The 23,917-nt window shown below is 33.3% G+C and overlaps 1 protein-coding gene across 2 annotated transcripts; it reads left to right on the top strand.

Moving 5' to 3' along the window:
• The first annotated feature begins 751 nt into the window (after positions 1–751).
• On the top strand, positions 752–22,931 carry LOC123697194 (tubulin-specific chaperone cofactor E-like protein). Of its 2 annotated transcripts, none has more exons than XM_045643616.1 (9): positions 752–769; positions 1,385–1,607; positions 8,600–8,855; positions 9,069–9,571; positions 9,712–9,811; positions 19,171–19,355; positions 20,778–20,909; positions 21,291–21,390; positions 22,172–22,931. In XM_045643616.1, the coding sequence occupies exons 3-9, from the start codon at positions 8,610–8,612 to the stop codon at positions 22,289–22,291; spliced, it is 1,386 nt and encodes a 461-aa protein (XP_045499572.1). In that variant the 5' UTR covers positions 752–769; positions 1,385–1,607; positions 8,600–8,609; the 3' UTR covers positions 22,292–22,931. The 2 variants fall into 2 exon arrangements, with proteins under 2 accessions (XP_045499572.1, XP_045499571.1); XM_045643615.1 differs by having other exon boundaries at positions 22,163–22,931.
• Positions 22,932–23,917: the final 986 nt, after the last annotated feature.

Here is a 23,917-nt window from a genome sequence, read left to right as displayed (position 1 = left end):
TTAACTTGTCACAAGAAAATAATATGACCTTGAATGACGCCTGTATGTTTTTTTATCCCTTTCACACCTAACTTGGCAAGTTAACTTGGCAAAACATACAGGCGTCATTCAAGGTCATATTTTCTTGTGACAAGTTAATGTTCATAGTGCAATCTCCAGTTATAAGTGGTTACCTATAAGCTTCTTGGTTTGTGATTTAACAACTGACATTGACAATTAATATTAATCAACACACCACAGATTAAATATATATGAAACAACCAATTAATTTGCAATTAGAGCTAGTGCGCAAGAGCAACTTTTGTCTCCGCAACTATTTTGTCTCTCCCATCAACACTATAGGGAATTTTGTCGCTACGTGCGCGCACTTTCTTACTAGCCCATAGAGTTGATGGGAGAGACAAAATAGTTATCTTAACAATCAACCAATTATTTATATTATAATAATTATAGGGTTATAAACTATCTTTTATTATTTGTTTAGAAACTAAAGTCTAAAATACAATATTTTTACGTAAGCTATTACGATCTCTTTGCATTGTTCTTTATTCTATAGTACAAGGAAAAAGTTTTGTAAGTCCATCAAGAAGTTCATTTCATCTATGGATACCTACTTGGATACCTATTATGTAGTGAACGTCAATCGTTTTTGTCAAATAATTGTAATAATGGTAAAATAAAATTAAAAATACAAAAAAAACCTTTTCGTTATACAAATTTGGTGTTATTTCAATGGCTTCAATTATGATAACCCTTTAGATTTCCTTTGGTAAGAGATTATAATATTATGTATATTATGTTTGATATTTTTTACTTTTTTCAATGTACATACTAACCAAAAAATGTTTTTTGACCCTCTCTCAATATTCATACAAGAATACTTTTATACAATTATTTTTACCCTATATTACTTGCTCTGTGATTCTTTTTACATGAAGCTTTTTCGTTAGGTCATTATCTCTACATAGTATAAAACAAAGTCGCTTTCTATGTCCCTTTGTACCTATGCTTAAATCTTTAAAACAAGGTACGCAACGGATATTGATGCGGTTTTTTAATAGATAGAGTGATTCAAGAGGAAGGATTTATTATATAATTTATTAGTTTTAAGACAAAGCGGGCGAAGCCGCGGGCGGCAAGCTAGTATTATTATACAATAGTTTTGAAATATACATACTTAAATTTCCACTTCATTAATTCAATTTGGGCAACATAAATAAATAAAAATATACTGATTACTGACAACCCAGCTCTACTCTGTAGTCTATTCTTCACTTTTGACTCTACATTCACGTTCAGTCAATAATATGAGTAGCTTTCTATGTGTGCGTGAAAACTAGTATTGATATTTTGATGTAAACATTCTCTTGTCATTTGGTTACAGAGCGTTTCGAAGAGTGTATGGAATTCTTTGCAGGCGCTTCTGGTCATGTAAACAGCTGATACATTATATTTCTTTGTGCTAGTGATAGTGTTTTAAATTCTAATGCGATACCTTTATGAAATTATTTTTCTAATTCGAACATTCTTTGTTATGAGTGGAAGGCGTTCTCGTAATTACAAAATACAAAAGATTTAACATCAACAATAAAGTTAAGAGCCTCAACGTAAGTAAATGAACATAATATTATTGTATGTTATGAAACAAAGCTTGGATCGCTCATTATTTAATAGGTTTTCTATTTATATTCGTTTGATTACAAACGTTAGATAGCAATACTTACACTTACATTAAGTATGTAGAGATTTTCTTGTTAGATTTATAATTTATATTTTACTCTAAAAGTGAGTATAAAATTTAGAAACACAATTTTACTATTTTATAATAACTTACTTACTTACTACCTATGAATATTTTTATTTAATTATGTATTTGAAAATTGCATGCGTACCTACCTACGTACATATTCGGATGTACCTAAGTTTTTTTAGAAATAGTTAAAACAAATGTGTTTTTTTTTTGTTTCAGTAAAATGTATAGTATCTATTATTATTAACTATATTAAATTCTACACTTTCCAAAGGGAAAAATTGTCTTATAAATAATTTGTATGGTTCATGAACCTTTTTTGTACATATACCTACCTACCTACTAACTACGATTTCGCTATCGATTTCGACCCTGACCCAGTTTGTACACTTCCTAAAATAATTATTCGGAAAATATAATCTGTTACCTAACAAAGCGATGTTTCTTTTAGTGCGGGTGTATAGGTCCTATATATACCTAGGTATATATTTTTGTGCTCTAAGGGTGTATGAGTCAAACTTTAAATAAGCAAAAGATAAAATTAAATAGGTAGGTGACTACCTAATTCACCGAAAATTATTTTTCCTTTGTTGTGCTTAAAACTCTCAACTTGTGGCCAGCCTTTGTCTAGGACGAACTAAGCAAACTGCAAAGTGCAAAGCATAGACAATATAAATTTCCCGGGTAAATAAACGCAATTTAAGCTTTTCTTTAAAAAGGTACCTACCTTCTACCTAATTATCAAACGATAAACAACATAGGTATTTTAATATTAATAGGTACAATAATTAATAAGAAAGTATGCTATATCACATCTTTCATATTATGTACTTAGATGTCGTGGCCATATCGTAGATTTGCTCATTTCATGAAATGGCCAATATAGTTTGATCAGATCGTTAAATCGTCAACGTTTCACGATTTGGTCATCCACGTTTGGCCAGATCGTCGATCTGGGCAAAGTAAATTGGCCATTTCATGAAATGAGCAAATGCACGATATAAATCGTTTCTCGATATGGCCAACTAAACACGCGGTTTTTTCATGAAACGATCAAAATACATAATTTGATCATATCGTAAAATAGTTACATTTATTATTGGTAGAGGCGCTGCTAGCGCTGTGTTTAAATGTGATAAGATGGCGGCCGTTGGCGAAAATTTAATTATTCGCAGTTAAAAACTTCATAATTCGTTTAATTACAATATGAAGAATGTCATAGCAAAGAATTTACGACGAAGAGGTTCGAGTACTATGGAAAATGCGGATATCTTAACAAGTTCTTAATCTTTCTAAATCGTGAAACGTTGACGATTTAACGATCTGATCAAACTATGTTGGCCATTTCATGAAATGATCAAATCTACGATATGGCCACGACATAGATACCACATAATATAAAAACAGTAGCCTATCCATAATTTTTAATAACTCTGCCCCCGGAATCACAGACACAATAGATTTTCTATTGTGGTCGGATCGGGCCGCTCGGGGCTCAATGGGTTTTCTCTGTTTTCTTTTTAATTGAAATGAAAATTTTAAAATTTTGTAAAAACGTTATTTGTTTGTAACAAAGATTCAGCTTTTCTTGAGTAATTACCAGTTGGTAGGTAAGTACCTAATAAAAAGTTAAAACCTTCCAAAGAGGGATCACTTAATAAGTAGTTGACTTGCTCTAAACAAAGCGACACGTGCGTCTTATAACCAGTATTTATCGGAAGACTAACTTTGACCACCAAGGTCTCTGTAAATCTTATATCTACAAAGACTGCGATACTAGGATGCGTCACAGATTAACGAGGAAATTCATTTCATGTACCTGCGTATTTTATTATCATTTTAAAACTACACTGTTTTAAAGCTTTGATATCACATAAATGCGTTTTATTATTATGTTTTTTTTTATAAAAGGAAGGTATGTTCTTATGCCATAAATATCTTCTGAATACTTACGGAGGATTAAAAAAGAGATACTTTATAAAACCCATAAATATTTAAATTAAATGGCACTACAGCTACGCTACAATGTCTGAAAAGGTAAAATACCTAGGTACGTTGAATTCGTGCACGAAACAGTATCTACCTAATATCCATCTAATATCGCTCTCTATCAAGAAATCTTCGAAAGCTTTAAATAATTCTCATATTTTCACAAAAGTGTAGACTGTAGACGTGTTTATTGGCATTTGGCAATAAGCAATGAGCAAACTTAGTTATAGGTACCAAATGCACGTGAATGAAGCTCGTTTTTATTTTGTTTAAAGCAAGAAATCCTCTACACTATGTCTACACTCTACAGAATATGTACCTAGTAAATGTACAACCTAGGTACCTATTTTTTGTAAATATTTAATATAAAATGTACCTATTTGTTACAACTAACTACGCAGTAGCAACACCACTGTCGTAATACATGAGTAAATATCGTAACAATAGCAGTAATGACTTACAAATTGTGATTTTTTAATGGTTAGAGGCGAAGGACAGGATAATTTTGTCACGCCCGTGCTTCGCAATAAGCACGTGTTATTGTTTAGTGTTTTATTTTGCAATGGTAGGTATTAGCACAGGTATTAGTATCTAGATGTATTTTTATCGAGTTACCTTGAATAGATATCTTATCATTTTAAATGACTTCATGTTTATTTTTAAAAGTTCCAATAGATTGGTCGAAAATAGGTAACAGGAGAAAAGTAATAAAATGTTCTATTAAAAATATACATTGAAAAATGAAAATGAAAGTAGGTACCTAGGTACCTACATGTGTAATTGCAAACTGCCTTATGATTTTCAACGCCATTTCATAATTATGCCAACAATAAGAATTAAACAGGTAGGTATTACATACCTATATTCCTATAAAAATTACAATAAATAATTCATTCGTCTTAACTTTTTCTCCTATAAATATTAGTCGAGTAATTTATTATAATGCAGACACAAAATGTAATAGGTAGTTAGGAATAGTCTGGCGCCCCCACCGTCGAGACGGGGTGTTATTACTCTTCGTCTATCCATTTAATGCTTTTAAGGAATACAAGTTGTTGCCTGCGACTGTGCTTAGATTAATCTGTATTTTAGGGTATGGTATAAATGGCTTCAATTTTGGCCTTGAAAATAATGTATGTCCCACATATAGGTAGTTAGAAGGTACTGATTATAGTTTGACCTTAGATAAACACCTTAGATTAATATATTATGTATGTTTAACTGAATTCCTTTTTTAGTTGGACTACACCTAAAACCTTCCGAATGTTTGAAAGAGAATATTTCAAAGAAAACATAAAACCACGTTTCAACGGTAACTTACCTTTATAATTCTTTGTGTACGAGGAAGTTATAATTATAGTTTTATTTATCGATTAGGTACACGTAGAAATTGCGAAACACAAAATACTTGAGGAAATGTTTCAATAAACTTGATAGACGTGTAATGAACTCAAACGAGTGATTAACTTCTAATCCGCTCAACATCTCAACTCACTATAAAAAGCTACAACTGAAGGAGTTCATTCCTATTATATTTTATTTGATCGCGTATGAACTTCTTTTCAGTAGTTGAAGTGGTGTTTCTACGATAGGTAATCGATAGCCGTAATATTTGCTTATGTTTGATTTTACGTGCGTATTATAAACTAGCTTCCGCCCGCGACTCCGTCCGCGCGGATGTCGGTCTTCGCGTGGATGGTTATTTCTCCATTTTGAGTAACTCTGACAATGACATCTTATAAATATCTATTGGACCCAATTCCCAAATACGGCTAGGCCTATAATAATACGCAACGTGTGTTCGCGGTTCTACGGAACAACGTCTATGGATAAAACTGAAAAATTAAGATTAATTTTTTTCTACGTATTTTTCCAGGATAAAAAGTATCCTATTTTACGCCCAGGATAATAAGGTATAATTATACCAAGTTTCATCGAAATCGAACCGCTAGTTTTCACGTGATGCCTTCACATACAGACAGACAGACAGACAGACAGACAGACAGACAGACAGACAGACAGACAGACAGACAGACAAAAATTTTTTTAATCACATATTTGGGTTTGGTATCGATCCAGTAACATCCTATTTATTTTTTCAATATTTTCAATGTACAGAATTGACCCTTCTACAGATTTATTATATGTATAGATTTTAGCCTTTATATTATTTACGCATTTTAAACGCGATTAAATTACAATATGTGACCCAACAAACTTAAAGCTAGCGTGGTCACAGAAAATCTCCCCGTTTTTAATTTCTAAACGATAGCCGTATTTTCAGGTTTTCGCCTTCTGAATAGAGAATTCGTTATCTTCTATAAATCTGATAATAATAATTAGTCATAACAAATGCTATCCTACTTTCCACCCTCTTATCTTGTCCGAGTCGTTATTTCTTGGTACACCTCACTAATTGGAGTGCCATTTGAGGACGCCGGTCAGACTCGTTCTACATTAAATAATTATTGTGTTTATATAACTTTATGGTTTTCACATAGAGCTGGCATAGATAACATTAATAATTTTCCTTTAATTTTATAATATAAGCCTGTGTTTGTACACTTTCCTGTGGCCAAAGTTTCTAGCAAGAGGAGTCAATCATATTGAAGGTCTAATAAAGGCTGATCAAAAAACTATTATCAAGCAAAAATTGTAAAATTAATCCTGCACTTTATATAACAGGAGAAATAGAATAAGCTAAATCCTTTTTTTTTCACTTATAATTTTAAATGTATTAATTATAAATTAGCTTGCATGGGTCAAATGCCGACGTAAATACACAATGGATAGAAGAATGTCTTTAACCCAAGGTCCTTAGAGCGCAGTGGCGAAAGATTAAGATCACTGATGAATTATAACTGCACATTGTTCCTAACAAACGAGGGCTCTGTGCATTTATGTAGATACCCGCGTGTTGTCTTGCAATAAGGCTTCTCTTGGGCAATCATAAATTTTATGTTAATTTGTTTATTAACTGCCTATTTTGCTTTCTAGTACGTGACTTCGTTACTTGAACTTATAGGTGAAGAAGAAGTATTTTGTTGTGCGAGGATATTTTATTTTTAATGAGAGCCTCAATGTCTATGATAAAATCAACAGTAAATGTTATTGTATCTTGCTGTCTACCGGAAATGAATAATATTAAATTCGGTTTTTACCTTTTATAACTTAAGAAGAATTGTTAGGATACAAAATATAGCCGGATTGACCTCTATTTTACGAAGGTTCTTTTTTTGTAATTAAAACAATAATTTATGTGTGCAAGTATGTTATTTGTAACTGCGCTATTTAGAGCGCCAAGTACTTATTACAAAATAATTCCACTGAAACCTAATGAGTCTAGCAATTTATATTTTTCGGCTGTCAAACATAAAACTAAGAAATATATTATAGTTATTCGTAGAGCTCAAAGAATGACGAAATTTTTACGTATTTGGGTCATGTATTCCAGTGTGCGACCTATAACCTCGACATTGAAAATAACATCATTGTCTAATAACTTATAGAGGTCACCTTCACTTAAAGACAAGGACTTATATGAACATAGGTAATTAGTATTAAATACCCTTAGTACAATCAAAACGGGCTGGCCTTGAATGGTCACGACTTTATTGGGCAACCCTTCTAATAAGCCCCGTTGTTTTGCAACTGATAGACTTCTGTTTTAATATCGGGATAGAGAAAATAAAAGTTAAATAAGTCACGGTCAATTTCCAATTGCAGCCTGCAGGTGTGCGTGTCATCATAGCGCTTTTTCTCTAAAGTAGCCGCATAAATCAAAATTGAGTTGAAAGTGGAAAGGATACAAAAGTCAACCAAATAAAAAAGTTTTAAACCTAAAAAAAATAGGTAGGCTCTTTCAATTAGAACCTTTATTACCAATAGATATTGCGCTACATTAAAGACGTAAAGAAACATAAAGCTAAATTGATTTATACGCATTAAAAGCATAGAAGGTCAATACTCGAAAGCTACACTCAAGATTTGTTTGAATTTAATTGCTTGTATAACATACAAAAATCAAGGTTCTGCTCTGAATATTATGATAATTTTATTAGGTATTCGACTCGTCTTGATTATGTTTCACGAATATTTTGCAACATGTATTGCAGAATAATCAATGAACACGTGGCATAAAAATTGACGGCGTTGCACTTAAATTATCTGCAATATCTGAAACTATAATTAGTGAAGTCGTTTTCTACTGCAGACCGTCTCATTATTGAGAAATGTCGATTGTCACCGCAATGATCATTAGCGTCTATTACCAAACTAGTAAATTGCAATGTAGTAAAATGTCCGGTTTGTTTATAATTGCAAAATACAACAATAATAAAATTAGCCATATCATAAATTGTAAGATGGATATCGTTTCGACACGCATCCGCATGAATGCATTTATTAGTGGCTTGGAACCGCGTACGTAAAGTAAACGCTAATATTAAATATCGATTATTGTTCCGATAACGCGATTGTTTGTGGAGAATGATTCCACATCAAACAATTCTAACAACTTTCTCTAACTGAAACTGGTTTTTATAAAAAAACAAATATATCTCCTAAAGGTTAAGGACATAAAATACCGAGTTTGGAAATACGACCCGAATATGTCACATTTACTAGTCGCATAGCCATAAACCTAGTTATTTTATTGATCTTTGACACTGGCTGGAATTTCCTGAATGTCGATGTAGTTCAACTTGCAGTTAGATCTGATATTAATTCATGAAATGTCACATTTTATGCCCATAAAGCAGAATAAAGTAGTTGTCTACTGAAAACACAGACTAGACGGCTCTACGTAAATAAATACTTTCCCTACTATTGTACTAAAGAAGCTTTCGTTTCTATTGTCAGCAGGTTCAAAATGCCGTCGCTCTTAGAAGCACTCGAGAGGAAGTACGGGGCTAAGGGTGAGGTGAACCCCTCAATAGATGATATGCCCGTAGCTATTTTTGTGCCTAAGCGTTCACCGAGACTAAGTGTGCCTACACTTCTGGTCCTGAACGATTGTGATATAGATTGTGCTGGAGACGCAACGGTCTTAGCGGATAAGTGCGCAGATGTAGTGGAGCTTGATCTCGCCAACAATAAGCTCACCGATTGGAAAGAGGTATGTTTTCAGACGGAACATATTTACCTTGAGTCTTGAGTGCCATTCATACAAGTTCAATGCTCTTAATTGTTTCGATCGGCAATAACAATGGAAATTTTTTAATTTTTTAGTAAATGATATGTACGCTACTTTTTGTAGTTATTGTCTTTTTAATTGAATCTTCTTCAATGTTGTTGTATTTTTGTAAAGGTTGAAATAATCAATTTTTAGGTATTTGCGATACTAGAGCAGACACCGAGAGTGAGATTCTTGAATTTAAGCTTCAATCGGCTAACTGCACAACTTCAGGCTGCTCAATCTCTTCAATCGCGTTGGGATAGTTTAAGCAACCTCGTCCTGAACTCTACTTATGTTGGATGGCCCAGTGTACTCGGTCTACTTAAAGCTCTTCCAGCTCTGGACGAGCTGCATTTGAGTCTCAATGAGTATTCGTACGTGGATCTCAGTGGAAAGGAAGTGAATGAGAAGGACCGGTGCGAAGAGTGCTCTCGTCTAAGGTGCGAACAGACGGAACCCGTTCATGAACAGCTAAAGAAGCTACACTTTTCTGGCAACCCGATAAGCAGCTGGGGTGAGATATCGAAACTTGGCTACGCCTTTCCCAACTTGGAAACCCTATTAGTGAACGATTGTCACATTACAACCCTAGAGCCTGATCCGTGTGAGAAATGTGACGATAGTAATGGAAATAAGAAAAGTCACGATGCCTTTTCGTAAGTATTCACTCAGAGTTTGTTATTCAATGTCATTCGTTGATAAGTAGGCACGCAATGAATAGTCATTGACCCACTGAACTTGTAAATCAGATCATTGTATTTGAAGTTCGACTTATCGAATATATTTATCATTCTAGACGACTTCGGTTCCTGAATCTGAATAATACTGGATTAGCGACATGGGATGAAGTGGATCGACTGGCTCAGTTTCCGGCTTTAAGAAGTTTAAGAGTGCAGGTAAGAGCTTTAGTTTGTATAATTTACTAGAACAAAAATATCACCTTATAAATTTTTCTCAATAATTTCAAAATTATTGACGAACCAAAAAGATAGTCCATTTCCAGTTTTCTTTAAAATATATCAATCAGTATTCTTGTAAATGATACAATTCCTTGCATGCTAATTAACTGCAACAAACTTGCAAACTGTTATTATTCGACTATCTATAAATAACAACGTAGCACCTAGCAATAGAGATCCCACGATCAGCATATCATTACCAGCTGCATATTTGATTACACACGCCAATCAGTGTTACATCACGATAACGCTCCCGATTTAAAACGGCCAGCCTCTCAAAGTGGACGACTGAGAGCAGAGTCATTTGTTTTATTCGTATAACCCAAGGGAGCCCGGGATCACATGCGGGTGAAGGTCTTCCCATTTTAGTGTTGGCCTAGTTAGTGCCAGCATTTGCGTAATCTTGACGGAGTAACCCCGAACATTGAAGAATTTCGACATTATACGATCGGAAAATCGTAGTTTATTGCGTTTCGTTGTTAATTGCTTTTAGTTTTCTTTGGATTTAACCTTGACACGATATTGTAACATCCTAAATCTAAATTTACTTCGCTTCCGTTCCCAGTACATTTTGTCGGGAGTTGTTTTACACAGACACAATAAACCGAAACAGGTTAACATGTTTTGAATTGGACCTGACATAAACTTGTTAACCTTGAGTACGCGGAAACTTTTTATAGGTTTATGCCGTACTATCCAAAGTTCCGTTAATGCATACAGCGAGTCCAATATTTAACACGTACATTGAAGGAAAATGCGTATTTGAATATAGTATCTACGCCCTTAAGACTTATCTTACCCTGTCTCTCTTTCATGCTAATCTAATGTATTTCCTTTGCTATGTGATTAAAGTCTATTTTCCTATGTTCTTCTAATGACCATCACGCTGTGAAAATGTGAAAGTGTATAGGCTCGCGTTTGTTTTAATCTGTACGCTCTGAATACGCAGTTGTGTGATGTCACATTGATGTAACGTTAGGAAATGATAATAGCCTATGCATCGGCGATGAGGCTTATCAAATTAATGCGTCTTCATTTGGACTTTAGATTACGACGTAATTGCTAACTCGTGCTTTGTCTATGGTATAATTTATAAACAATGTTTTATGTTATTATGCAGTGCAGTGTTATTCCATGTTAGATTAAATCACAAATGAACGAAATGTTGACTCAAGAAAAGCCCAGTCAAGCATGCGCAACTAACCCCATAGGCCATAAACATAAATTGTAGTTACAGTACAAACAGAGATTTACTATGGGTATATATTCATATTTCAATACTAGTCCATTGTTACTATATTTCTTACATCGTAACACAACACTAGATATAATATAGCTGATGACTCACGGACTATTGCATAGTATGCAATTGCAACTCGTTTATACATAGCAACGACGAACAAAATCTAACACTTCGTTTATTATTTTCCGCGTTTGCTCATTGTGTAATAGGTATTTTATTTATTGTTCCTCTTTTTAATTGCTGTTTGATCCATTGGTCCACTAATGCGTAAATAATGAAATTCTTGTTTGTTAATTGTTACATAATTACATTTTTAGAATCTACACAAGTAAAAACAATAAAAAATCTACCATTCACACATTATACTAAACTAGCGGTCCGCCCCGGCTTCGCCCGTGGTACATATTAACGTTTTCTCTACATAAGAACCATCCTCGTACTTCAAGGAATATAATAAAAAAAGAATTATCGAAATCGGTTCAGCCGTTCTCGAGTTATGGAATTACAACGAAAAGTGGCATTGATTTTTATATATGTAACTATAAAAATATGCAAAACATTGTAAATGCGCAGCAAAACCTTTTTTAACACGTAAAATCAAACACAAAATAAACACCTACCTACCTATTTTTTTAGGTGTATTAATTTCCATAATAGATAACATTATAATCTAATGCGCAATACACGAACACAATAGTCCTTTGAGAATCATCTAATTAAGTATATTATGTACTGCGTAAAACATTGGTCGTAAAATAATGTTTACTTTCAAACTAAAAACATTATGACAACGCGAAGATCCGTCCTTCTACGAACCTTGATATTTTATCCATTCTCTTGCTCATGGCTAGTGCAGTTAAAATTTTATATGCAGCGTATGAATAACCGTACGTTTACATTTAAACGGGGACAGCTTTATTCGTGATTAACACGTAAGTTAGATTAACTACAAGCTCTAATCAACATAATTTGTAGCTTAATTTAATCAAGTTACGGTTTGCTGTTCAAGATATTGTTTACTCTTTTTATTTCTTTTGTTTCAAAGCTTAATATTTACATGAAATATTGTACATTACTAAATTTATTATAACCACGTCCTAAGAAAAACACTGCATAATTCAACAAGAAAAGAACGACATAAATAATAAATTGCATACATGAACTTACTGCCATAAAGCTAAGTTTTGTAAGAGCCATAGGGAACGGTATATTACAAAACTCCAGCTGAAGATGGTTTCTTTCTTAGACATTGTCTGTGTATTTGCGCCTTCATACTCTTGGGATTACTTTTCAGCTACAACGACGACCTACTAAAAGGTCGCAGCATGTAATATGTCGAGCGTTGTTAGATGTTGCTTTTTTAAATTTTTACATTTACAACTTAGTTGCTTTCGGTGATATTAACGAAATATTTTGCAGTAAATTATACTTTCCAATAAAAAATAAAGATAGGTATGTGATATTCTCCTCCTACCACCTACTCTTCCTAACGGATTTCTAATTCCTTAGTCAATAAAAATTATTGTTTGCTCAGACAATATTTCTCGTACAATTTTAAATCAAAAAGCAGTTCACAATGAAAATTTCAAAATAAATTGAAGCAAACTTTAATGGCTTCATTTCAGGCATAAAACGGTTGGCTCTAAGTGGATACCTTGATTGGCAATCTACGCTCTGGATTATGTTTACTCAAGTTATTTAAAGATCAATCGTAAAATGTAATAACGCGTAATGTAAGCGAACATTTGCTTTTCGAATTATGCAAATCACAAACAATTTTACAACTATTATCATACCATTATTTATGGTAAGTTAAAGTTTATGTTGCGATTTTATGATGTTTTGTAAGCCATGTTACATCATATCTACATAAAATATGTACATACATTTATGTATCTTCACAGAATCGATAAATGAGATTGAACAATTAATTCATGCAATCATGCCTATCTCCTTACGAGTTTACTTGAAAGAAATGTTTCTCTACTTAGCAAACCCGTCAAAATTATGAAGAAAGGTACCTAAGGTACTCATTGATGGTACGCCGACGCCTGTTGAAAGCCAACCCTTTACATAATTTGCTGGCCAACGACACGTTGTGTTATTTGTTTTAAACCGGAAATTTTTTGCAGCGAGAAAAGTTTTTCAATAATATTCGACGCAGTGCCGGTTTCAAGAGGGCCCACAGCTTAGAAAGACCTCGGAAGTCGGAATTGAGCTTTACAAATACATTGAAAAGTGCTGAAAGCAGCATTAATTTTATTTAGTCTTTGAGTGTTGGATAGTGAGATTGTTAAGTCTATCCCAGTGTGTAATACTATATTGAAATTCCACGTTCAACTTTTAATAATTTATATTATTCATTAAAGAATCATCTAACGGTATTTTTTTCAAAATGAAAGTGAATCATAAGCCCGAAGAAAGGTGAACTGTCATACAAAATCTGATAGGATTTAATACGGCTTTATATAAGTTCCACGAACCAAGTTAAAAATTTTCATTATTCTACCGGCCAATAAAATCGGTGTTCAGTAATTGACACATGAGGCACACCGAAATTGTGCACTCAAACGCATTATCCGTTACAGTATATTCCTTTATGAACTTTTATAGGATGATTATCATGCTTCGGACAATAACCAGTTGATATGAATCACGGCATCCAACGGTCGACCTGCGCCCACGCAAAACGTGTACCTGCCTTCAAATATCGTATGCAAGTGTCATTGCCTTTAGATGTTTTTGTTATTTGTGAGGTTTTATGTAAACTACCTTTATAAATTTACATTTAGCACATACGTCAATTAGCATTTTTGGTTTGTTGGGTTGATGTTGAGAAATTACGAAGTGAATAACGAAATAATTTCAGGGTATATATTGAAAATTATTTTTTATTTTGTAAAGTCCTAGAGTTGTTTTGTTAATTTGTCATCGAAAATTTCAAAATTATACGCTAAATTGAGGCACAATCGTGTCGTAATGGTCCGATTTGTAAAACTTATAATTCTATTGAGTTATGAACTCGATTCGTAAAACATAGAGCACTATTGACGAAGTAAATTTTAAATTGAATGACTTATGAAACTTGGTCATTGTACGGGGTGTGCACGTGTTTATTATACGCATAATGCAGTAAACGGTGACCCAGATATACCCCTTCTGTAAGTACGTTACAAGACAGGACGTTTTGCATTACATATTCACCTTTGTCCCACTGACACGATATGGATTAGGCACATTCACTATATGCTCAATCAAGTGTGGAAATTTTAAAAGTAGGTGGGTAGTTTTAACACGCTTTTTACGGGTAGTTTGCATTATGGCTTAAAATGTATGCAATATGTTTGCTGCCGCTCTCTTTTCTAACAGAATCTGTAATAGACATATGTAATTACTAATTATCAAAACGAGATCTTGATGAAATATTTGAAAACCCGTCAAAGTTTTTTCAGAAATTTATTCACTGTCGTCTATTTCGTGGGTCGCTTCATGAGAAATAGTAGTTAGTAATTTAATATTTTACTCAATATCATTAAAATTAGACGCAGAATTATACCGTTATGTTTTCAAAGTCACATTCTTTCAAAGTACAGTAAATCCACTTTCATTATGAAACATGAAGAGCTAAGCATTCATTAACAAGTTGCTCCTTTGTTCGCGTGAACTTTATCAGCTCTGCTCCGTCGAAACTGAATAGCTGAAATATAGAGCGTAGAAAGAAACGAGTTTATTTTACCTTGCTACGGATGGATATGTATTCTAATTTAATTATAAATAAAACCTAACTTCCGCAAAACTTGCCTTTTTTATATACTTATCACTAAGCACGGAGCAAAAAACTTGAATAACTAATTACTATACCTACGTTAAAGTGGTTATTTACCAACGTGCTGAAAACTTATTTATTGTATCCATTTTTTTATTACGTAAGTCACACTAATATCGGAGAATACGTTTTGTACATGTTCGTATTATATACCTATAAATTATCTGGTTGAAGTTTGGAATGTCGTACCTATGTTAAAACAAGTTAGATAGGTAAACAATGGCTGCTGTTTGGCGTATGTGAAACGTGTACACATAAACAAACGGAACCACTAGAGCGTTTCTAATTTAAATTTATAAAGCACGAGGTTACAGTTGGCGCGAAATCGATACTGCAATTAATGATTCAGAACGGACCCGTTACCGCTTGGAACGGGGAAAAAAACGAAATTGGACTTGCATTTCCCGCCGTTTCACGGGCAAGGGATTATGTGCAATGTGCATTGTTCCCGGTTGGAGAAATGCAGGTGCTTAGTATTCCCGCGTTTCGTTAATTAAATCGGTCAGCGTAGCCACCCGGCCGTTTACAGATAGTATTAACTGTCCAATGTCCCCATACCACAGCCCTTATGGAGACTAGAATGCAACTTGTGAACACAAATGTAGTAAACAAAATTAAAATATTGTGTTGCTAAAAATAAAATTAACAGATGGAAGATTTTGGATGTTTTTATCTTCAAAACAGTCACCGATTATAAAAGTTAGTATATGCTATTCTGGTTAATGAATGACTGGATTCACGTCTACAAAAATAGGTATACATTTAAACGTTATTTTATTTATTAGTTTTTTTTTATCCTAATGCATCATATTAACATTGAAATAACTTTGGTTTTTGCGAAGCCTGTCCTTCAATTAAACACGCGGTAATCGCAAATTGAAATTCCTATTTCTGATGCAAAATGTGCATGGCTTGTTGGATTTGTTCCGCGTTCCGCTTTCGGACAAAACCAGCTTTAAATCTATTGCATTACTAGATATAAACTAATTATATTGTGTGTGTCATAGGTAATAGAATCTATGACGTATTTACCTGATATCCATATTTCTTGTAAGGTAAACTGGGTTAAGTAATTTAACAAGAACTTTTCTTTTGTGTGCGTATTTGCGTAAACTATCACACTATTGCACTTTTCAAAGATCTTGTGGTCAAAGAAAGTTGATAAATAAATGAGACTTGAGAGAAATGAGCTTTACATATCGGTGTTATATAGTTTGTCTAACAAATACATTATTCAATTTAGTTGAAGTCTATTAATAACGGATGTGTACCTCATTGGTGTGAATGAGACACGGATGTTTTGAACCGTTGGTGCCGTATCGTGTGGTCTTAATTGCTAAATTGACAGGGTAGAGCATAAGAAGTAGAGCACGTAAAATAAGGCATTTTATTGTACTTAGGGCTTAAACAAACTAGGCTAGTTATTGATCCTCATTAGAAGAAGCCTATGTATTTCATACATTGCATTACTATAAACCATTAGGTGGAGTTGCAGCCTGGGGAATTTGTAAAAAAAATTAAAATATTATGGTCCCTTTTATGTTAGATTCCTGCTCTTATCGCGTATACTGAATTGTGTTGACGATAGAAAAACGTAAAAAATACATGTAGTCTCACACATGAATATATTTTGTGGCATACGTTCAGTAGATGGAGCAATATTTGATTTCGAAATCACAGCTTTCTGAACACGTGCAAGACAGATATGAATTTATCTCTAAACTATTCACGATTTCAAATGTTTTTATTTTTAATTTACATTGATTTACTCTTGGACAGTTTCGAAAGACGTTATACATTTTTTTCTTAGACTTATTTTAGTTTATAACAATACTTACTCACTAAGTGGCAATGAAAAAAATAAAACTGCTTTAAAACTGTGGTTATAGACGGCAGACACTAGGTACGTATTGAAATATTTATAATGCCTTCAAACTTGAATTAACAATTTAGTATCGCATTGTCTGGGCTCTGCATTAAGATTTATTTGTTCATCTCGCATAGCCTTATAGGTCACATCTGAGCGAAATAAAAAGTCCAATTGAAGTACTATTTAAATCGACGAACGATGATATCATCTCCATACACTGAAGCGAACAAATAATGTCTAGGAAGCAAAAACACGAAATTATAACGTATTAAATTGTTAATCCAAGCTATAAAAAGATCTTCCCTATATAGAAAGTGACCAGTACAACCTTGAGATATTAAAAGTAGGTATTCGATGTGTGTGCGACGGTTATTTTAAAGTATAATTCGTGGAACATACATGGACATGATACCAGTAGTCGTGACTCTTTAATTCAGTGGGCACGATCTTTGATGACACCTGTTTCAGTGCCCTTATTCACTTGCATAAAGTTCCTTTACGATGCATACGTTCCTATAGGCTATAGGATAAGTATTTGGGTAGTAAACCATAATATAATTTATTTATATCGATATGAATATGCGTTTCAAATTCTAACGGTATAGTTCCGACTTGAAGATTAATGAATTGACACTGATTCATAGGATAAACAACGATCATACTTACGCAGTAATAATACGTTTATTATAACAGCAGTGATCTTGAACCTTTATTTTCCAGATTTGGCTGTTTATTATTCTTAAGCTTTATAAGTCGTTAGTTGATGAATAGGTATATTATATTATTATATTAAGCAGCCAACTATACCTCATCGAGTATTATTATTAAGGTACCAAGATAAATGTTCCCAAATTAACTACACCATCTACGTAATATAAACTAATAACTAGCTCTGCGAAGTTCTATAAACAATTTTACCTCAAATTCAAATCTCAATTATGAACTATTTCGCAGAGAAATTGAAGAAGAAGAAGAAGAAAAGTTTATTCAACACCACACACATAATAAAAGGAAAAAAAATAAACACAAAACAAAAGCAACAAATTTAAAAAGAAAAAAAAAAATAGAACTTATTCCTAATCAGTGTGGTGCTAAAAAGGGTCGCTACTCAGCATGTGCTGCACTTGTTGTGAAGCGCTGATTTTCAGTAGCCCCTTGTTGGAGTGCCAGTCAATAGACTTGAATTATAAAATATACGTATTATTATTTCTCATGTATACTTAAATATAGGTAATATACAAATATATAATAATTAGTAGAATACACAACACAAGTACATATTAATAATAATAGTAATATAATATAAACAAAACATAATAACATAATTTTACATATAGGTAATATAGATATGAAATACAATATAACACAATAAACAATAAACACAATCGTACCCTGTAATATCCTATGCGACTAAGGCTGGTTACGAAACTCGGTAAGAAGCTGCTTTTTAAAGCCATGTTTAAAACTTGATAAGGTCTTCGAGTTTCGTAATGGAGGCGGTAAATTATTCCAGCACTTAGTCGCACTATATTTAAAACTACCTTTAAAAATCGATTTATGGTGTTTAGGTACTGCCAGTTCGAGAGTCGCCCTAGTAGTTATACCATTATTACATCCCATCCATGTCAGTTTATTATAGAGATACGCTGGGGCTTTGGTACTGATCACATCAAAGAGAAGAGATGCAAGATGTAAACGCCTACGATGGTCCATGTTAAGGATATTTGCTTTTTTTAAATAAGGCGAGATGTGCGTGCGAGCAGGAATATCCCAACAAAACCTTGCGCAAGCGTTTTGCACTCGTTGAATGGCGTTTTTAGTACGAGTCAGGAGACGAGGACCGTACATTACATCCGCATAGTTGAGTTTTGACAAAACCAAAGACTCACATAGTCTGAGACGTAGACGAGGGTCTAGATAATTTCTTATGCGATACAATAGTTTTAATCGATAGAAGCAGTTTGCGATTGTCGTATTTATGAACTTTTCGAATCTAAGTGCTTCATCGAAAATTACACCTAGATTCCGAGCCTCACGCACACGTTCCAACGGAACTCCATTTACATGCAACAGCGACGTTTGTTGCTCAACTTTTTTAATAATTTGAGGAGTACCCAGTATCATATATTTGGTTTTTTCGGCGTTGAGCACTAATGCGTTATTCATTGACCATTTTGAAATGCTGTCTAGATCGTCGTTTAATTTTTGTATGAATTCGTCAGTATTATCAGGTTTAAAAGACTTAGTTCCTAACGTCACAGCTTCCAATTTGAATGGTATAATGAAATCTTTGGATGTATTTTATTGGCTAACTTCAACGCTCACAGGTTTTAAATCTTATGTATTATTGTTTCCAGGGCTGGCCGCTATGGGAGCGCGTGGAATCCACGGAGCACGAACGGCGTCTCCTGCTAGTGGCCCGTCTGCCTCACGTGAGAACATTGAACGGAGGCGGTGCGGTGCCGCCGGAGGAACGTGACTCGGCCGAGAGGGCCTTCATTAGATACTATATGGAGAAGCCGGAGGCTGATCGGCCTGATCGGTAAGTGTTTAATAGCTTTTTGTTCGCCGCGGCGCCGTGTGTATGATATATGAAATTTATGTTATCGTGCGCTGCTTTTTATGCAGTTTTTCAGGGTTTATTGCTTTATGATAAAGTAGCCTATAACTTTATCAGAGTTATTTTTTGTGTACTTATTCAAATAATGTAGGATAATGAATTTAAGAAATATTTAAGTATCTACTTCTATAATATCTATTTCGACTTGATCGTTTGAGAATATGTTAAAATCAATAAAAATTTGTACAATGAACTAGGTCCCTAAAAAGTAAAGATCTGTGTGTACAGTTCTTTGTGGAACACAAATTTAAGAAACTAGATATCACATCTAATACTACGCTTTCAACAATCACCTAGAAAAACGACTGGGCTATGAATCAATTATATTATGTACTAGCGGTCCGCCCCGGCTTCGCCCGTGGTACATGTTTACGTTTTCTCTACATAAGATCCATCCTCGTACTTCAAGAAATATAATAAAAAAAGAATTATCGAAATCGGTTCAGCCGTTCTCGAGTTATGCGCTTACCAACACATTTTGCGATTCATTTTTATATATAAGATTACATATTTGATTGCTTTATAGTTTTGATAGAAGCATCAAAACATACGATGGATTAACGATCATTACATCAAAGGGTTCATAAGATAAAAATATCAAACGTCTCCACCAGCTTTTAAAATTAACATATTCCTGAAATCCACGTTGCCTGAAGTATTCTTCAACATGTAGAAGATATTTAAAAAATTCCCTGTTGTTGTGAAACATTCACAAATAAAGATATAAACACAATTTCTATAGGTAAGTATGTAATTAGTTGTTTACTGATTTCATATTAATAAGGATGCCTTATTGGCTATTGTAGGCGGTATTGCGAAATGTGTGTCGATAGGCGCATTATTGGAGTTTAGCTATTTTATCTATTTTGTTGTTTCCAAGTATTTCGAAATGAGGATTCGTCTATAATTTTATGGATACTCTCGTAACATTCGCCTATGACATACTTTTCTTAATTTAGAATAGGATTTCAATGTCGTATAAAGTAGAAATAGAACTGCTATTTTGTTTCATAATATTAATATTATTTGTTATACAGTATAATAACAAAATCAAATACTCTATTGGACCTTATTTTCTTTTAAGTACCTACCATATTATTGTCATCGTACAGTTACAAGTACTAGGCACATCCACGGCAAAAATGCATGCATCAAAATCTGTTGCGTAATTTTAAAGATCTAAGCATACAGATAATACACGGACGGCGGAAAGCGACTTTGTTTTTTACAATGTGGTGATTATTTTCGCACAGGTTCTGGATGCTATTCGGCCGCGGCGTGCACGGCAAACTTTCGACCCTTATTTTCTTTTGAGATATTTATAATATTTTGGTTTTCGCACAGTTACTGGGAGCTAGTAGGCGTACACGGAAAGCTCGACCCGCTGGTATCTGTGGACCTGAGGCCCGAGAAGCGAGTGCAGATCACCTTCACGTGCGGGGAAACTAGCGAAGTGAGGACCGTCGATGTTTACAGGTTTGTATTCAGTTGATGTTTGAATTAAATAATTTTCACACAGCTCTATTTAATATTTTTTTGTAGTCTATGAGTTATGACGTGTATTTGTATAGTTTATGACCTAAATTGTGATGAGTATCATTATGAGATGTGGATCCCTTGAGTCTCGGCTAATTAAGCCTTCTTACAAAAATTGTCGACTAGGTACTTTTCCGTTCGTCAGTTTTCCGAATAACAAGTCTTCATTCTGTATTTTGCTTTATGTTCGCAAAAATAACTTCGTATTTTTTTGTATTGTTTCTGAATTTTTGTGTCTATTCAATTAAGAACAGTTAATCTTATCTTCCATTGATGTTTTATGAATGTTCTGTATTTTTCTTATTTATTAAAAATTTCCAGGACGGTGTCGGACTTGAAGTCTCGTCTAGAGCGGCTGGCGGGATTCCCAGCCTCGAAGATGAGGCTTTTCTATGTGGACCAAGAACTGAGGGACACGCAGGTACAGATTATTTTATACATTTCAAAAAAATGTATTCAAGTTTTTATATCTACCAATTTTTTTGTTTTGTTCAAACATCAATACCTATATCTATACATATAATAAATCTGTAGAAGGGTCAATTCTGTACATTGAAAATATTGAAAAAATAACTAGCAGGGCGTGTTACTGGATCGATACCAAACCCAAATATGTGATTAAAAAAATTTTTGTCTGTCTGTCTGTCTGTCGGTCTGTATGTGAAGACATCACGTGAAAACTACCGGTTCGATTTCGATGAAACTTGGTATAATTATTCCTTATTATCCTGGGCGTAAAATAGGATACTTTTTATCCTGGAAAAATACGTAGAAAAAAAATTAATCTCAATTTTTCAGTTATCCATAGACGTTGTTCTGTAGTAGGTACCGCGAACACACGTTGCGTATTATTATAGACCTAGCCGTATTTGGGTCCAATAGATATTTATAAGATGTCATTGTCCGAGTTACTCAAAATGGAGAAATAAACCATCCACGCAAAGACCGACATCCGCGCGGACGGAGTCGCGGGCGGAAGCTAGTCTTAAAATATGACCTTCAGGCTCATAATAATATGAATTTTAAAAAGAAATACTCAGGGCCGGTTTCATCGCTTTTTAATAGTCTATGATAGCCTATTTGACACTTTTTAAACGTAAATTGTCATACATTTTAACTGAAAGATATACCGAACGTATTCCCACGCTATGAAACTGGTCCTAAATGTTGTATGCATACTAAATTAAAACTAGGCTTTCCAGGGTCCCGAAGAAATGAAATATCCAACGAAGCAGCTGTACTCTTACAACATTCGCTCCGGCGACGAAATAATAATCGATTCCAAGTTGAAACACTCGATATCTGCAAACTCGACTGCGTGAGAACTTTAGTTACCGATTCTTGACCGAAGGAGGGAAGTTTACAAGGGATTTTAATTACACAGATAATAAATATGGTTGTCAAAACATACCTACAATGAAAATTAGGATTATCCTGTAAAATATGCGTAATGCAAAAAAGTGTGATTTTTCGATTGTCAAAGTGACGTTTCACGCATATGAACCCCTATTGCTTTTTGTTTCACTCATATACGCAATTTTTTATGCATAACTATTTTTTTTATAATAATGTAATAATCACTTCCTTCTCTAACGGTCTAAGAATATTTAAAGTTTGCGGTAACATCATTTTTATATCTAAAACGTTTGCGTAGTTCATAAATTAAAGGCAAATTAAAGGCATGTATGGTCAAATAGGTATGACTAAGAGAAATGTTCAGAGTTTCAGACTGGTTAAATTATAAAAGACGCGACATATATTTGCTCTTTAATATTAATTGGCACTGAAAATAATTTTAAGAGTATTTTATTATTAAAATATTAAGTACCAATAAAACAATACAACGCTCTTTTACAACGTAATTGGCCGATAAATATAGTGCCAAGAATTGTTTTCATGGAGATTTTTCAAATCGTTGCAATAATTTATTTGCCTAAAAAAATATAATTTATGTTTTAGCCGACATTTAAATTAAATTCCAAATTGTATTAGTGCCAAAATTATTATTTTTAATCCAACTTGCGATTCGATTATATAGATACTATTACAAAATTTGCTACTTTAATATAATTGGCTATACCTAAGTAACTATATTAAAAAATAACTTTTCTATCTTTCTATTGAGTACCTATATTTAAATTCTAGTCTGATTCTTCTATTCTAACAATCTGTAGGTCCAAGTATGAAAAGATTTATTAATTTCAATTTTTATGTTTATCATTTTAACTATTTGAATACCTACGTTTTGACTATGAAAACTTCCTTAGCAATCGATAGACGACAAACATTTTAGAATTCTTATACGTCTAAGTAAAATAAGCAATTGTTGTACCTATTAACAACTTTATTTTAGTTAAACATATGTAATAAATATTGTAGTAACATTATTAGTAATGGCTCTCGTTAAATTGTGTACCTTTTAATTAAAATGAAATTACGTGTCGTCACAAATAATTAAATGTTAAGTTTTTTTTACGAGTTTGCCAAGCTTAGCTTGTTTTTGTTTAGTTTATTGCACAATTTTACATCTCCAACATTTTTTTTTTGCAATAAAATCTGTGATATTAAAGTTAAATTACAGGATCAGGTAAATTGAAAAATGACGTAAGTACTTACATGAAGTATGTAGGTACGTAAATTAGTGTCAAAGTGTGATTATTGTCCAGGCACTAAGAGCAATTAAATTTGCTAATAATGGCGAGAATACACGAATGAAGTGTTATTTTCTGTCAAGTGTTACTAAATTTTACACAGGTTTTTTTTATACAGGTTTTTACCTAGTTTGGGAGTCAGAGACTTCAATATTTCAAAATGTAAAATCTTTTTGTCAATAAAGAATTTTTATTTTATTTATTTAAATAAAGTGTAATAATTACACTTGAATTGAATTAGGTACTCTTGATTTCTAAATGCTAGAAAGTAAAATTTATTGCCATTCTAGTTTACTT

Source organism: Colias croceus, chromosome 14 (assembly GCF_905220415.1).
Source record: "Colias croceus chromosome 14, ilColCroc2.1".
Lineage (NCBI taxonomy): Eukaryota > Metazoa > Arthropoda > Insecta > Lepidoptera > Pieridae > Colias > Colias croceus.
This window is presented reverse-complemented; position numbering and strand designations above follow the sequence as displayed.